The sequence below is a fragment of the Plecotus auritus genome (assembly GCF_963455305.1).
Source record: "Plecotus auritus genome assembly, chromosome: 5".
In the NCBI taxonomy this organism is placed as follows: Eukaryota; Metazoa; Chordata; class Mammalia; order Chiroptera; family Vespertilionidae; genus Plecotus; species Plecotus auritus.
In genome coordinates, this window is record NC_137776.1 from 183022112 (window position 1) to 183038953 (window position 16842).

General features: G+C 53.4%; 1 protein-coding gene across 3 annotated transcripts in view; it reads right to left on the minus strand.

Moving 5' to 3' along the window:
* MED27 (mediator complex subunit 27) overlaps positions 1–16842 on the minus strand; it is a 186784-nt gene that overhangs the window by 77327 nt on the left and 92615 nt on the right. For all 3 annotated transcript variants that reach the window (XM_080669789.1, XM_080669787.1, XM_080669788.1), the window contains exon 4: positions 3887–3980. In XM_080669789.1, the coding sequence (XP_080525915.1) occupies positions 3887–3980 (94 nt within the window). The remainder of the gene's footprint in view (positions 1–3886; positions 3981–16842) is intronic.

Consider the following 16842-nt stretch of genomic DNA (forward strand, 5'->3'; position numbering starts at 1 on the left):
GTGGCTCCTGACGTTGTGCTGTTTAGTCCTTCAACACTTTCCCGATGAAAAACTTCAAACATCTAAGAAGCTGAAAGAATTGTAAGGTGAACACCCATATTCCCATGAGCTAGGATCTACAGTTATCATTCTGTCCTACCTAATTATCACATATATCTCCATCTACCTAGCCCAGCCTTGGGCAAACTACGGCCCGCGGGCCAGATCCAGCTGTTCTATCCGGTTCTCTTGCTCTCCCCTCCGCTCCTTTACTTTGAATTTATATTAGTTCACACAAACACTCCATCCATGCTTTTGTTCCGGCCCTCCGGTCCAGTTTAAGAACCCACTGTGGCCCTCGAGTCAAAAAGTTTGCCCACCCCTGACCTAGCCACTGGTCCACCTTCATTTTTTCCAGGCATTAGTAGACTTCATCCCTAAACACTTAGGCAAGCGTACCATTGGGAGAGTTTAAGGCTTAAACGTTTTTAAGGTTAAATTTGCCTACAGTAAAATGGACACCTTAGTGTACCCTTCTCTGGATGTTGAGAAATGTGCAGAGCCACATAAACCACACCTCAAAGGGCACAACGCTTCCGCCGCCATCAATGCTCCCCGTGCCCTCCCCGTCCACGCCCGCCTGGCCCTCCAGGGCAAGCACTGCCCGCTCTCATCGGCCTCCTTGGGGCCCGCCCTGCCCTCCGCGCGGGGGGGGCCAGGCTGAGGGAGCCCGCAGGGCAGAGCTCACTGCGCGTGCGGCTCTTCTTGTCTCCTTCACGCACAGTTTGGAGTGCGGGCGTTCTTGGTCTTCTAGTTTTGTTTATGGTGTTTTTTATAGTTTTATTTGTTTGTGTTTCTCTGTATTTTTTGAGAAATACTATCTATCTTGGATTTAGATAGTCACCCATAATATTTGATTGCAAACATGTTCAAACATAAAGGAACGGGTTATTTAACGACCACCCAAGTTAGAAAACGACTAAGATTTAGATGTTGCCACACCTGCTTCAGCCAGCCCTCTCTCTCTTTTGAAATATTTTAAAGCAAACCTCAAATATTTTAAAGCAAACAACCCGTTATTTCCACTTCACAGACTTCAGTCTCCTCCCCTAAAACACAGACCCCGGCTTCAGGCCAGCGGCCACTGTTACAGCCGACAACCACCAGCAGCCCCTCGGTGCGGGTGAGAGCCGGCCCCCGCTCACAGCCCCCAAACTGCCTCCGGAAATGCTCTTCTGGGGAAGCCGAGGTAGCTGGCCTGTAGAATGGCCAACATCCCTTTAACTTTCACTCTTTTTTTAAAAATCATTAATAAACTTCCATTCATTTCACTGCCATTGCAACACCCGTTTTTGGAACCGCTTTTGTGAAATTTAGTTTGACATACTGTTTGACTATTCGTACATTCGGCACACTTCTCCTGAGAGCAGCAGTTCCAACATTTTGGTCTCGCTGCGATCCTGTAAGTGACCGAGGCCCTGGCGTTTCTGTTTCTGTGGGAAGCCACCAATATTTACCGCATGAGAAACACAGGACGCAAGCCCACAGGCATTAGGGTGACGACGGCACCTCGCGCTAGGCAGCCCCGGAAAACACGGGGAACCTGAACAAGAGAGCGAAGAGGAAAGCGACGTCGGCCCTGGAAGCGGCGTGGACTTTGGGAGCCCCTGGAACAGTCTCTGCGGCCCCTTCTGGCTGGACCCTAATTTGAGAAGTGCTGCCTTAAAGAATGGGTCTGATTTCAGAAAACAAATGTACAATTTTTATGTGTCAAAATGAGGTAAAAAATAAAAGCTGACTTTTCTAATAAGTCTTACAAAATGGCATTTTCAAAAAAGCATTTAACGAAGAATTCCAATCACGATCGGTGCTGTGACCAAGTGTTGAAATCTGGGTACAGATTCCGCAAGTGGTTGTTGCAGCATCACAGAATTTTATTTTTTTAATTAGGTATTTATTGTTTATTATTATTTTTTAATCCTCACCCAAGGATATATTTCCATTGATTTTTAGGGAGAATGGAAGAGAGAGGGAAAGACAGAGAGAAACATTGATGTGAAAGAAACACATCGATTAGTTGCCTCCTGCACGAGCCCTGATCAGGACTCGGGCTGGGGAGGAGCCTGCAACCGAGGTACAAGCCCTGGACCGGAATTGAACCCGGGACCCTTGGGTCCACAGGCCGACGCTCTAGCCACTGAGCCACACCGGCTAGAGCAGCATCACAGAATTTAGACTCCGGAGCGCTCCCAAGGACGGCGGAAGCTGCGCCTTGGCCTCGCACACGGGGACAAGTCTGGGTCCTGCTCCGGCGCTGCCTCCAGGAGAACTTTCTGGCATTTTCCCAGGAGCCACACATTTGCATGCGCTAAAGCAGGGCTTCTCAACCTTAGCACTGAGATGTGTCCGCGTGGCTTAAAAAAGACGTGTCATTCAACAGAAGGCATGAATATGTTAAAGACATGGAAGGTTAGTTAAAATGTATGTTTAGAGATTGACAAATGGGTTTTATTTGTTGTAAATCACGTAACATAAAGATTCAGTTATATTATACCAAGGTATCTTTCAAATATGGTTGAAGCTTCATCTTTTTCCTACAATTTTATACCTGGTGAATCAGTCACAATTTTTAATATATTTAAAAATATATTTTATATGTTTTTATTTATTTCAGAGAGAGGAAGGGAGAGGGAGAGAGATATAAAAATCAATGATAAGAGCGAATCATCAATTGGCTGCCTCCTGCATGCCCCACATGGGGGATGGAGCCCACAACGCGGGCATGTGCCCTGACCAGGAATCAAACCATGACTTCCTGGTTCATAGGTCTACACTCAAAACCACTAAGCCACACCGGCCGGCAGTACATGAGTATTTTAAATGCCAAAAGAAGCCAGCTGCTTGTTCTAGTCTCTGACTCGATTAAGTGCTTACAATATCTTGACTGCTGGAAGAAAATTAATAATGGGATGTTAGGCGGTAGATGAACTGAAACTAAATATCAACACAGCAGATTTGGTTTTGGATGACTGAGCTCATCTCCTCAAAGAACGGAAATAGGATTTATTCCATCATGATATTAACATATCCAGCATCAAAGAGCCCCCCACAGGGCAGAGAGAGCAGCCACACAGAGGCTGAAAGCTTCGGGGGTATCATTGGGGACGGAGGGGACAGCTAGGGCATCACCTCCGACTCGCAAAGACGCCGGAGGAAGTGCTATAACTTGTATTAGCTGGTGTCCAGCCAGGAAGAAGGAAGGGTTGGGGTTAGGGTTAGGGACAGTGTTGGGATGGAACTAGTGTGGATGCCTCATTCCTTCCCTCCCCCGCAGCCGTCCCCACTGCAGCCCACGCGGACACACGCATACACGTGGGAGAGAAAGATGCTGTGACCTGTCACTCGCGTGTTCACTCAGCAAATATTTACTGAGCGCCTGAGTGTCCTCCCCTCCTGCTCCCGCCCGTCTCCCGTGCGCGTCTGCGGTCCATGCGCATGAAGAGGAGGCGGAGTGTATCTCCAGGTCAGACACAGGGAAGGGGCCGCCCCTCCATTTCTGATGTGCTCAGAAGCCCTGATACCTCCGGGCCCACGAGGAAAGGCTGGTCAGCTTTAGGTGAGCCAAACAGACCTCAACCGCCTTAGAGGGAGCCAAGTCTACCCTCCCCCTCCTCCTGCCCCTTCTACCTGGGCAGACACTGCGGACGACCCAGGGCTCCCATGACAGGTCACGGACACCTGAGGCTCTCTGCTGCCCCTGGCGGTGACTGCTCGGTGATGGCGGAAAACAGCGGGGTCACCAGAATCTGCCTGGGTCCACGGGCTCTGGAGTTCAGTGACCTTACACCCTTTACCGTGTCATCTCGAGGCCAGTTTTCTTCCATACAGATGGTCAGGTAGAACTTACCAGAAGCATCGCTGACGTTCCATTGGGCCTGGATAACTGGATGGACATTTCAGGAAACATCCTGTCAATGCGGCTGATCACGTCGTCAACATACCTAAGTGGGAAGAGAAACACGCTGCATGAACGGAAGCCTCGTCACAGGAACACAGACCTGCAGTGCGCGGGACTGCTTGTCAGTTTCACTTGTATTAACAGAATCCATTTTCAAGAAGGCTAATGGGTAACATGGCTCTTTGTAAAAAATACTACTTCCCTGTTTTTCCTCTTGTCTTCCAGTCAATCAGTCTTTAGTTAGGGTTAAGGCACCCTAACCCTAACCCAACCCTTCAACCCTTCCTTTTTCCTGGCTGGACACTAGCTAATTCAAGTTATAGCACAATTTTTGCTTAAACGGGTATTCAATATTTACATTCTACACTCTATGCACACACACACACACACACACACACACACACACACACACACATATATCCTCACCTGAGGATACTAGTATGCTGATGGATTTTAGAGAGAGGAAGGGAGAGGGAGAGAGAGAGAAACATCAATGTGAGAAACACTGATTGGTTGCCTCCCGTATGCACCCTGCCTGGGGATCCAGCCACACCTGGGTATGTGCTCTGACCGGAATTGAACCCCCAATCCTTTGGTGTATGGGAGGACTCTCCAACCCAGGGAGCCACCCAGCCAGGGCTACACATATACCTTCAGTAGCTGAGCTACACAGCGGCACATGAGTACACTTAGTCACTTGCTGTACAGCTTCCCGTTCTGCCTGATTTTCACTTGATTAGTTTTCTATGTACCTTTTACCATTTTATCCCTGAACTCTCCACATGACTCTGAAACTTCTCACTACAGTCACACAGGTTAGGCCAGCCGTGGGCAAACTACAGCCCGCGGGCCGGATCTGGCTGTTCTATCCGGTTCTCTTGCTCTCCCCTCCGCTCCTTTACTTTGAATTTATATTAGTTCACACAAACACTCCATCCATGCTTTTGTTCCGGCCCTCCGGTCCAGTTTAAGAACCAACCCATTGTGGCCCTCGAGTCAAAAAGTTTGCCCACCCCTGGGTTAGGCGCTCTATCAGTTCCACTCTTTTTGGAGACATTCCTCCCGAAGGAAGTCCTCTGCTCCTCTGGCCCAAATGGAACCTGTCTTCCTTAAGGTTTACAGTCACTGAGACAACTGACTGTAAGCACCGAGCATGGCACCTGGCGCATACGGACACCTTTGGTCCCCTGTGAGCCAGTTGTGCAAAAACACCCCGTCTCGGTGGGTGACCTCTCCCTCCAGCCAAGGCTCACCATGGAGATGCCACGCGTGGCCCCGACAGAGCTGGCCTGGCACCGACGCTCTGAGAGTGAAATCCACCAGCGTTTGTGCTCACCATCCATCCAGGCCCCTGGCCACAGAGGGGATGTGTAATACAACAGCAGAGATGCAAAACTATCCATTAAGGATTCTGCATTGGATTTCGTATCTGTTGGACACGACAAATTAAATTACAGTCCATTAGATCAGGGACATAGAAAAGCCGTGTTCTCTGGGGGGAGAGGGAGATTAGCTCTCCACTCACAACATGAAAGGCTTCAGCCTGCAACCAGGGGCCCCTGAGAGCAGCAGACAACACAATGCCATTTGTTTAAAAAGCGAACACGGGGAATCAGCTCGGAAAGGCAGACAGCAATCTCACTGATTAACTCGCAGGTTCTCCTCAGGGCATGCTATCACAGAGCAAAGAAGGCAGAGAAAGCTCCGAAGGCGCGGCAATAAGGAGCCCCCAGCAAAAAGACGGGCAGAGACCCGGGGAGAGGTGGAGGGGCACTGAGGGCGTAGGCTGCTGGGGAAGGGGGCGCGAGACTGATGTTCAGGTTGCGAAGACTTCTGCACACTCAGCACCAAAGAGCCGGAAGGACCAGAAGAGGAGGCCATGGCATTCAGAAGCGAACTGGTTCAGAAAGAACAAGAGGTAGTTCTTAGAGGTAAGGCCCGTTCTGCTGACTTTCAAAAAGGCTAAGAAGCAGCCCGGCCGGCGTGGCTCAGGGGTTGAGCATCGACCTCTGAATCAGGAGGTCGCAGCTTGATTCCCGGTCAGGGCACATGCCCAGGGTGGAGGCTCGATCCCCAGTGTGGGGCATGCAGGAAGCAGCCGATCAATGATTCTCTCATCATTGTTTCTCTCTCTCTCCCTTCCTCTCTGAAATCAGTAAAAAATATAAAGAAGGCTAAGAAACAGTGACTCAGAGACCACACCTCAGGCCACACCGTCCCCACCGGACGTACAGCTGCCTGATGTACAGCCTCAGCGCTGAGCTTAGCGCTGCGCAAGGTGAAAACATGAAGAAAGGAGGAGGTCAACTCACTTCCCATCACTCCCGATGTTCCTCGAAATGACGGAGACACACGGCACACTCCGCGTCACCGTGTGCACCAGGCCATAGGACATTCGCATATTTCTCTCCTAAACCCATGCACGCAGTTTAAACCCAGTTAATTCAGACTCAGCAGGAAGCAAAAATCTGCTGTCCTATGAGAACGGAGGTCATTTGCTAAGCATATGCTAATGGGGCGAGGGGGCATGTTTTCTGAACGATCCTCAATCAATAGCCATCATAATCAATAGCCATCATAGCTCCGACAGCAGGATGCAAATGAACCAGAACCTCGGTCGCTCTCCCGTGCCGGTCACCTTGAAGGGCTCGCAGCACTTTCTGGAAAGCCCGTCTCTGTGGTAGGCGAGGCGGCGGGCACTGAGGAGGCTGAGCGCTGGTCTGGAAACCAAGCTCGGTGCAGACACCAGGACCAGGGGTGGGCAAACTTTTTGCCTCGAGGGCCACAATGGGTTCTTAAACTGGACCGGAGGGCTGGAACAAAAGCATGGATGGAGTGTTTGTGTGAACTAATATAAATTCAAAGTAAAGGAGCGGAGGGGAGAGCAAGAGAACCCTCTGCTCTTTCAGCTCCGCGGGCCGGATAGAACAGCCGAACGGGCCGGATCCGGCCCGCGGGCCGTAGTTTGCCCACGGCTGGTCCAGGACGCGTGAGGAGGGGCCAGGGTCCTGGCTGCGGGCCACACGGACCACGCGTGCTCCTTGCACTCCATCCCCGTCTCCAGGAGCGCTCGCGGGTAAAGGAAGGAGGGCAGTGGTGGGAGGAGAGGTTCAAGTGGAGAGGCCGGGGCGGCATTGTTTTCTTCCCAACCAGCGATCGCAGAGAAAGCTCGGAAGCTCCACCCGAAGATTTTATTAAGCAGAAATCAATTTCCAGCAGACTGTTTTCCATTCCCATGTCTAACATAACGGAGATGCAAATTTCCTTTTCACAGGTGACATTATGTGTTTGCCAAGAGGAGAGAGAGAGAAAGTCAGCTGCCTGCTTAACAGAGGAAAACAATGTCTGAATCCTTGCAGCAAAAATCAAAACATTCATTTGCAAGCAGACGTGGCTTTCAAAACGCAAATCCACCGCTAGTGGCCTGACAGAAGGATGAGGCTGGCGGCAGAGTGCACTCTCTCTCTGCGGGGGCTGGTGCCCAGCCGGCTCTGCCCCAGGTACCCCTCTTGCAGACTGTCTCTGAACGCTGCTCCCCACCCCAAGCCACGCCCGCTGCCACGCCGGGCTCCGCGTGCAGGGCAGGGACAGGTGGGGAAGGCAGGCACAGCGCGCTCCCTGCCACCCGGCACCGTATGTCCCACTCGCTCTGCGGCAGGAGCCAAGTGCTTTAATTTCTACCTTTGGCTACAGGCAAACAAGCAGTCACACAGCAGTGGTGACGAGTCACACTTGAGTAGATGCGATGTGGAAAGATTAATTTCGTGCCAAATTGAGCAGTGAGTCACAATTTGCACGTTTCTGCCAGCCTGCTAACAGGGTAAGGCCTGGAGAGCTGGCTGCTCCTGTTGACATCACAGAGGCCTTTCCACCAGAGCGGCCGCTCCCCTCGGGGCAGCGCCCAGGAGCTGCGGCCCGTGGCCCACGAAGGGCCAGAAACACAACCCCTGGAAAGCACGGGTCGGATCACGGTGTGACTCACCCGAGTGTTTTCAGGCGGAAGTTAAGTTTGACCAACGCGAGGATCCCACCTCCCGTCCTGTTCTGCTCCATCAGACTCCCGCTGGGCTCCCCCCATTCTCCCAGGACAACCCAGCGGGTTCTTCTCCAGGTCTCTACGGCGTCCGAGGGACTCAGCTCAGAAGCAACTGCCTCCCCGTCGCTGCGGATCAGAAGCAAGCAGGCCACCTCTCAGACTCCTCACCGCGTTCTCTTCTGTTTGCAAGTGGCTTGGCCTGCTCCTTTAAATGTCCCCAATTTAAAGAGCCCTGGGACCTCGGAGGTCCTCTCGTCCAGCGTCCCTCAGGCTGGGGATCCAGTGGCGTCTCCATGCGGTGGTCTGCGCCCCCCCTGCCCACCTGGGGCTGCAGTGTCTCCACCCAACCACCCCATCAGCCTGTGGGTGACACAGGTATTTCCCCCCAACCTACAGGCTTTGCGCGAGCCGGTGACAGACACTGGCTTCCCTGACTTCTTGACCAGCCGCTAACTCTTCCTTGGGTCCCAGGTCCCTTGGAGAATGTGCTGCAAGCGAAAGCACACCCCGCACAAGTTGTCCAGGCCGCTGTCCCAGCTCCTAAGCCCCTTCTAATCCACGCAGAGACCCAGGTTCAGGAGAGCTGCTCTAGACTGTGCTAGCGCTGAGGTATCTGCTTTCTTCTCTGTTCCTCTCTGAATGGGAAATTGTCTTTTTCAATAAAGCTATTTTAATTTTAGAAAAAAAATGTTGCAGGAATGCAGAAGCGGGGGCAATGAGTCTAAGAGTCGATAATCTTAGCGTCATGCTTCCATGATGGAGCCCAAGGGCAGTGTTTGTTTATAAACGACCGTCTCCCTGTTAACCTCCCAACAAGGTCTAGGCCTGCTTCCGTGACCTTGGCGGGCGTCGGACGTGAGGGACCGTGTTTGCCTCCACAGCCGCACTTGCCAGGCTGTGCAGAAGCTCCCTGCTCTCTGCATCCTGGATGAGGCGCCGCAGCTCAGTGCTGAGCTCCAGTGCAAGTCCTCGATGGCCAAGGAGGCCCTGCGGTCCAGCGGCCACCTCTGCTCCCCTGGCCCGGCCTCCACTTCCACCTCCGCCTCTGCTCCCCCTGGCCCGGCCTCCACCTTCCCCCTCTGCTCCCCTGGCCCGGCCTCCACTTCCACCTCCGCCTCTGCTCCCCTGGCCCGGCCTCCACCTCCGCCTCTGCTCCCCCTGGCCCGGCCTCCACCTTCCCCCTCTGCTCCCCTGGCCCGGCCTCCACCTCCGCCTCTGCTCCCCCTGGCCCGACCTCCACCTCCGCCTCTGCTCCCCCTGGCCCGGCCTCCACCTCCGCCTCTGCTCCCCCTGGCCCGGCCTCCACCTCCGCCTCTGATCCCCTGGCCCGGCCTCCACCTCCCCTTCTGCTCCCTCTGGCCCGGCCTCCACCTCCCCTTCTGCTCCCCCTGGCCCGGCCTCCACCTCCCCTTCTGGTCCCCCTGGCCCGGCCTCGACCTCCGCCTCTGCTCCCCCTGGCCCGGCCTCCACCTCCGCCTCTGCTCCCCCTGGCCCGGCCTCCACCTCCCCTTCTGGTCCCCCTGGCCCGGCCTCGACCTCCGCCTCTGCTCCCCCTGGCCCGGCCTCCACCTCCGCCTCTGCTCCCCCTGGCCCGGCCTCCACCTCCGCCTCTGCTCCCCCTGGCCCGGCCTCCACCTCCGCCTCTGCTCCCCCTGGCCCGGCCTCCACCTCCGCCTCTGCTCCCCCGGCCCGGCCTCCACCTCCGCCTCTGCTCCCCCTGGCCCGGCCTCGACCTCCGCCTCTGCTCCCCCTGGCCCGGCCTCCACCTCCGCCTCTGCTCCCCCTGGCCCGGCCTCCACCTCCGCCTCCGCCTCCGCCTCTGCTCCCTCTGGCCCGGCCTCCACCTCCGCCTCTGCTCCCCCTGGCCCGGCCTCCACCTCCGCCTCTGCTCCCCCTGGCCCGGCCTCCACCTCCGCCTCTGCTCCCCCTGGCCCGGCCTCCACCTCCGCCTCTGCTCCCCCTGGCCCGGCCTCCACCTCCGCCTCTGCTCCCCCTGGTCCGGCCTCCACCTCCCCTTCTGCTCCCCTGGCCCGGCCTCCACCTCCGCCTCTGCTCCCCTGGCCCGGCCTCCACCTCCGCCTCTGCTCCCCTGGCCCGGCCTCCACCTCCGCCTCTGCCTCCTAGGGCGACCTGGGCAGCCTGTGCCCCTCGCACCGCCTGCACCCCGTGCACTCTGCACCCTCTGCCCGGAGGATGCTGTTCACAGCTCCCCCACGTCCAGGTCGGTCCTGCTCCCGCTCCATGTCTTTGGGTTCCCACTTCAATGACACTTCCTCAGGGAAGCTTCCGACACTCCCTTCGGCCCCATCAGCCGGAGCATCTCATCTGACCCTACAGCACTTCTTAATTCTCTCTGTGTCCCCTGTCCCCGTTGTAATTAAGCCATTTTCCCGGTGATTGTTTGCTTAATGTCTCTCTTCCCAACAGGACTCTCCATGGGGTCGCAGGACGCTGCCCTCGATGCTGCGCCCCCGCTCCTTGCCGTGGGCCTGGTGCCCTCCACGCTCTCCTTCGACACCCGCTGAGCTGAGCAGACAGGACGGGGAAGCCAGCCGCGGACCCGGGCTAGGCAGTCACGAACCAACTCAAAGGCAGGTCTTAACAGATGTGAGGTGTTGGGAGAGTCCATTACGTGAGTCATCCAAAGTCAGTGACAACACAACCAGAGAGCCCCGCAGACAGCCTCCGAGCACAGGGGGGCCCTGGCGCCGCCCCTGTCCTGGCAGCACTGGGCCACGGGAAGCAGGAGCCGCGACGGGCACCACGCTGTCGCCGTGCCAGCCCTAACGCCCCCTCTAACCAACTAATTAATTCTGCGAAAACATTAGTACCAAGATGCGCACCACCAAACTGGGGTCACAACACCAAAGCGATAGCGACGCAGGCTGTGGAAGACGTTTCTAAAGAGACCGGTCTCACAAAACATAAGTCGTCTACTCCACACACTGAAATATACTGCAAACTACTTGTTATTAAAGCCTTAAAATAATTTGTTGGACAGATGGCTCCGTTCTCTAAAGTCTGACCTTTCTTCAAAAGGAAAAAAAACACACCAACAAATCTGGACTCCAGCCAGCGATCCCGTGTGAGGGAGATGCTGAGCCGCTCAAACAGACTTCCGTAGCACCTAGCCCACGCCGTGCGGGCGCACACACTGTCCATCGCCCCGCTGCGAACTCCGGGCCCCGCAGGGCCTGTGTTAGTCAGCCGCATTGGGGGGCGAGGTGATGCTGGGGACAGCCCTTGCGCGACCTGAGAGTGAGTTAAGGCTCTCCCCGACACCCGTCCAGAATGATGGCACCAGAGGCTCTGCCAGCGCGGAGACAGAGGGGGGCTGGGTTAATGCCTCCACGAGGATGCGACTGCCCGAAACTACAACTGTCGATCTCAATGCCTAGAAACTGAGGTCAAACTTCTCCCCTTTGTAAAGTATCTTGTCATGTCCGTGAAAGATTGCTTGTTCTCTTAGAAAGAGTAGGTTCTAAACTGCAATCACAAGACTAGATGCATCAGAGACAGAGAAAGGGTTCCCGTGACCACCTACTGTTACTCTCATCTAAGGAAAGACACGCAGAAACTCCACAGCCTCGCTGAGGACACTGGCCACCTCAGCAGCGGGCTGTCAAGGCCAGGAAGACAGGTGCTGTGGGCCAGCCGGCAGGACTCAGGGGCCCGGGACACAGGTGCTGTGGGCCAGCCTGCAGGACTCAGGGGCCTGGGACACAGGTACTGTGGGCCAGCCTGCAGGATTCAGGGGGCCCGGGACACAGGTGCTGTGGGCCAGCCTGCAGGACTCAGGGGGCCCGGGACACAGGTGCTGTGGGCCAGCCTGCAGGATTCAGGGGGCCCGGGACACAGGTGCTGTGGGCCAGCCTGCAGGATTCAGGGGGCCCGGGACACAGGTGCTGTGGGCCAGCCTGCAGGATTCAGGGAGCCCGGGACACAGGTGCTGTGGGCCAGCCTGCAGGACTCAGGGGGCCCGGGACACAGGTGCTGTGGGCCAGCCTGCAGGATTCAGGGGGCCCGGGACACAGGTGCTGTGGGCCAGCCTGCAGGATTCAGGGGGCCCGGGACACAGGTGCTGTGGGCCAGCCTGCAGGACTCAGGGGGCCCGGGACACAGGTGCTGTGGGCCAGCCTGCAGGACTCAGGGGGCCCGGGACACAGGTGCTGTGGGCCAGCCTGCAGGATTCAGGGGGCCCGGGACACAGGTGCTGTGGGCCAGCCTGCAGGACTCAGGGGGCCCGGGACACAGGTGCTGTGGGCCAGCCTGCAGGACTCACGGAGCCCGGGACACAGGTGCTGGGGATCGGCCCGCGAGGCTCCCACTGCATCTGCACCCCCTTTTCCTTAAAGGCCACAGGCTCATTTCCAGAAAAACACAACTAAGATTCCTTCCATCCTCCTGTTGGGTTTTTACTGTATGACTCGCAATTCATGCGCAAAGTTGCTAAGTAACAGGAAGGGGCAAATAGTAAACACCTGCTTTGCGTGTTATTTTTACTAATAACTGGAAGGCAGGCGTTTTAGAAATCTCTGTTCTTGCACTAAAAATGTATTCAGATATCTGTGGGCCCCGCTGTCCCTAAAACATTGAAACAATGTGTTAAGCTTGGGGGAAAGAATTACACTTTCATTCAACATCTCCGTCCTCTGCAAGCTCTCACACGTTATGGAGAAAAAAACACCAAACAAGGAAAACACCCACACCAACCGCCGATTGGTATTCAATCAGTCATCCTGTCGGGCCTGGCAAGATGACCCTTGGGGCTCAGGCGGCGGGGAGGAATGTGGGAGCAGGTCACGTCACAGGTCACAGGGTGAGAAAGGGACCGGGACACACGACAGGCTGCCTCGCCCAGGGGGGACAGCTGAGGACGCTGGCTCACCTGCCTGCGCCTTTGGAAATGTCTGGAATAAGAAATACGGGAAACTGAAAAATGTTTACATTAATTGAGGGTAACAGTGATATGAATAGTCTAAACTGGTAACAAAATAAAACTTTACACACACTCAGTTCATGAAACAAATATTTCCTGGAATGCTGAACTGTGGACGTGGCCAGTTTTGACAGTGAAGGCATTCACACAGAACATGGGATCAAACTGAGAGATGTGCCCCCCGAGAAAGTTACCCAGAGGCCTCTCTGCTCCTCTTACTTCCCTTTTCTCCCTGCAGGTCCAGCACCTGCGCTGCAGGCTCCAGGCATTCCTTCTCGGACACTGTCAAGTGCTGGTTTGCTTTTCCCTCTAAGTTCACGGTCACGTTCACATTTACCCCAGACGAACGATTTCCAAAGTGTGATGGGCACACTCACAAAGTGGTGCGGGAGGCAACGCACATCTATGGGTGGACATTTTTAATTTAAATATATAGGTACATAGGAAAATATGTAACTAGCAACTGAAACCTAGGCGTTCATAGACATCACTTCCTAGAATGACGCAGTTTAAAACATGAGTTTATTTAAAGAAAAATATCATGCAGATAATAGAACAGCTGATCAAAGATTATGGCGAAACTCCTATAGGTGGTTGTAAATGACTGCGTGTAGAAACCCCCTTAAAGTAAGGCGGGTCACAGCCCTGGCTGGGTGGCTCAGTGGGTCGGGGCGTCGCCCCGCACACCAAAAGGTTGCAGGTTACATGCCTAGTTGGGCTGCGTACAGGAGGCAACCTATCGATGTTTTTCTCTCACACCCATGTTTCTCTCTCTTCCCCCCACCCCAAATTAATAAAACATATTCTCAGGTGAGGATTAAAAAAAAAGGCAGGCAATAAAACAGCTTGGTTTCAAAAAGGTTTTGCTTGGCTTGGAAAACTGGTGATTTTTTTTTGCACTCTAAATAAATTTTCACTTTTATACTTAAAAAAAAAAAAGGTTTCGGCCTACACCTGGAGCTGGTGAGGAGAGCAGCGGGGAAGCGGCCCAGGAGGGCGGTGTCAGGTCCGCAATCCCGGGGCAAGGCTGCAGGTGATCAATCATGGGAGCTGACTCCACGGGAGTGGAAAGCGCAGCTGAGCAGGGAGGGAGGCCTCTCCACAGGGAAAAAGGCTTTCACAGGCAGCCGCAGCGGCCACGGCCCCACCCCCCTCGCCCTGTTCAAAGGGGTTAAATGGTGCCAGAGCGCGCTCCTCCCAGGGCAGCAAGCCCAGGACTCCCCTGGAGACAGGTAGAGGTGGTTTGCAGAGCCCTCAAGAAACTCTCAAAGGGCGCCCTCTACAGGTGCACAGTGGCCTCACCAGACCACCGACAACACTGATCCAGTCGCCCTGAGCGGAGAAGTCTGTGGCAGTCTTTCAATCCTTTGCAAACCTCTCTTACACTCAAGTCAGAGGAGAAATAAAGTGAACTGAGCTGACCCTCTGCTCACCCCACCCCCACCCCCACCCCACTCTGAGCCCTGCCTACTGGCTCCTCCCCCATGGTACCCACCCAAGGAAACTTTCCTCTGCCAGGGAGGGGGAAAACTTCAGGGAACAAGCCCATCTTTTATAATAAGAAAGTCACCAAGATGATTCACAAAAGGAAAGAAGCTTGGAAGGGTGACGTCATCCAAGATAATAATCTTCTGTTCCCAAGAAGCCATGAATAGCCTTGTCTCAGTAATTAAGAACAAGCAGAAAATCAGTAACACATCAAAAAAATCCCCTAGATAGTTAGCGATTCTAATTAACTCGAGAAGAAGTCACAGGGGAAATTAGAAAATATCTTGAAATGAATGATAAAAATATATCAAAATTTGTGGGATGCAGCTAAAGCCATATTGGAGGGAAATTTATAGTTTAAAAAAGCTTACATAAAAAAATTAAATGACTAAAAGATTAAAGATCTATGCTTCCATTTAAAAACATGTAGCAAAGCAAATTAAACCCAAAGTAAGAAGGAAACAATGCTTATAAGTAATGAAAGAGAAAACAGACAAAACTTTGAGAAAAACTGAAATCAAGACCAGATAATTTGAAAGAAAATAAAGAAAATTGAGAAATCTCTGGCTAGACTGATCAGGGAAAGAAAAAAGACACAATTCAACAACATCAGGAATGAACGAGGAGACAGCACTCAGATGCCAGAGACAGTCAAAGGCTACTACGAGAATATAACAAACAACGTTATGCCGATACATTCAAAAACTTAGATGACGTGGACAGTCCTTGAAAGATCATTAGATAACTGATATAAGAAATAAAAATATCCAAGTATCTGCTTTTTAAAAACTGAATGTTACCAAAAACCTTCCTGTAAAGAAAACTCCAGTCCTACGTGGATTTTTTGGTTAATTCTATCAAACTCCGAGGAAGCAACAATAAGAATCTTACAGAAACTCTCAAAAAACAGGAAGTGGGAACAGTTCTCAACCCTTCTCCTGGGCCCACATTACCCTGATTCTGAAACTAGACAAAATGATACAATTCTCAGAAACAGACAAAATTCCTTAACAAAACAGGAGCCAATGGCACCCGGCAGTACATTAGACTGACAGCATATCATGATCTAGCATATTCTAGAATGCAAAATTGGATTTACAAAAAAACCAATCCATGCTGTGGTATCTATATATATAAAAGGCTAATATGCAAAGTGTCCTCTTGGGAGTTTGACCAGGAGACCGGGAGTTAGATCGCTTGCTATGATGTGCACTGACCACCAGGGGGTGGCACAGAACATGGCAGGTGATCAGCGGTGGCAGTGGGGCGCTGAGGGAGTGAGGGAAGGAGGAGGCGGGGAACCTGATCGGCCCTGATCACCAGCCAGGCCTAGGAACCCTCCCCGTGCATGATTTCGTGCACTGGGCCTCTAGTATACATATAATGGAACATTATTCAGTATAAAGTGGGTGCATTTTATGTAAATTATACTTCAATAAGATTGATGTTTTTAAAAATGTTTAGAACATGTTGAATTCTTTGCATTATTCTCAAATATTAATGGGACGAGAGTCCCAGCAAGTGGTTGTCAGTAAGTCTTGGGGAGACGAGGCAGAACCTGTATCCCTCCGGGACTCGGGTGATGAGAACTGGGTCTGTTTCCTCCACAGTGTGGGGAAGGCCAGCGCTGAGCTCCCTACAGCCCTAAAGCAGGGGAGAGGCAGCACCGGGTGCAGTGCCCATGGGGTCCCTGACGGGCTTGGGCACAGAGCGCGTTTCATCACCCACAGGGCCTCCGTGGGCATGTCGGCTGGCTTCCTGGCTCTGGCTTCCTCTTCCTTGTACTAGATGATCTCTAAGGGTCCTCCTAGCTCTGGTAATGCAACACATGTTTCCTAAGAGCTTACCATGTGCAAAGGAGGCAGTTACACAGCCCTAACGACTAAGCATCTTGAATGGCACATGGTCACTATTCTAGAAAACCCAACCAGTCAAAGCGCCCCATTCCTTAGCCTCTGAGTGACTGGCATCTACTGGCCCTCGTGGATCTTAGTAAAATCCACCAGCATCTTCACAGCAGAACTCTTCCAAGTACTGGCATCAAACACACTGACTTTGTCCCTGTCTGGCGGGGGTTGGGGGGGGCGGCATTACTAGAAATTTCTGAAGAAACTTATCGCTGGAAAGGGCACTGCAACCACATATTGGAACTGAAGATGAGTGTCTTGACAAGAAGCCCAGGAAAGAGCAAATCTGTGATCAAGGGAACTGGCAGGAAGGACCTTGCCTACTCGAGTTCACAGGAGATACATTCGCGGTGGCTGAGCAGGCTGCCCCAACGCACCAGGCAGGATGCTCAGAGGGCTCGTGCAATTAAAGAGCACACCCTATCTAATAATAGAGTAATACGCAAATTGACCGTAAGTCCGCTACAGCCACCAGCCACGCCCACCAGCCAATCAGGAGGGAATATGCAAATAAACCCAACCAAGATGGCTGCAG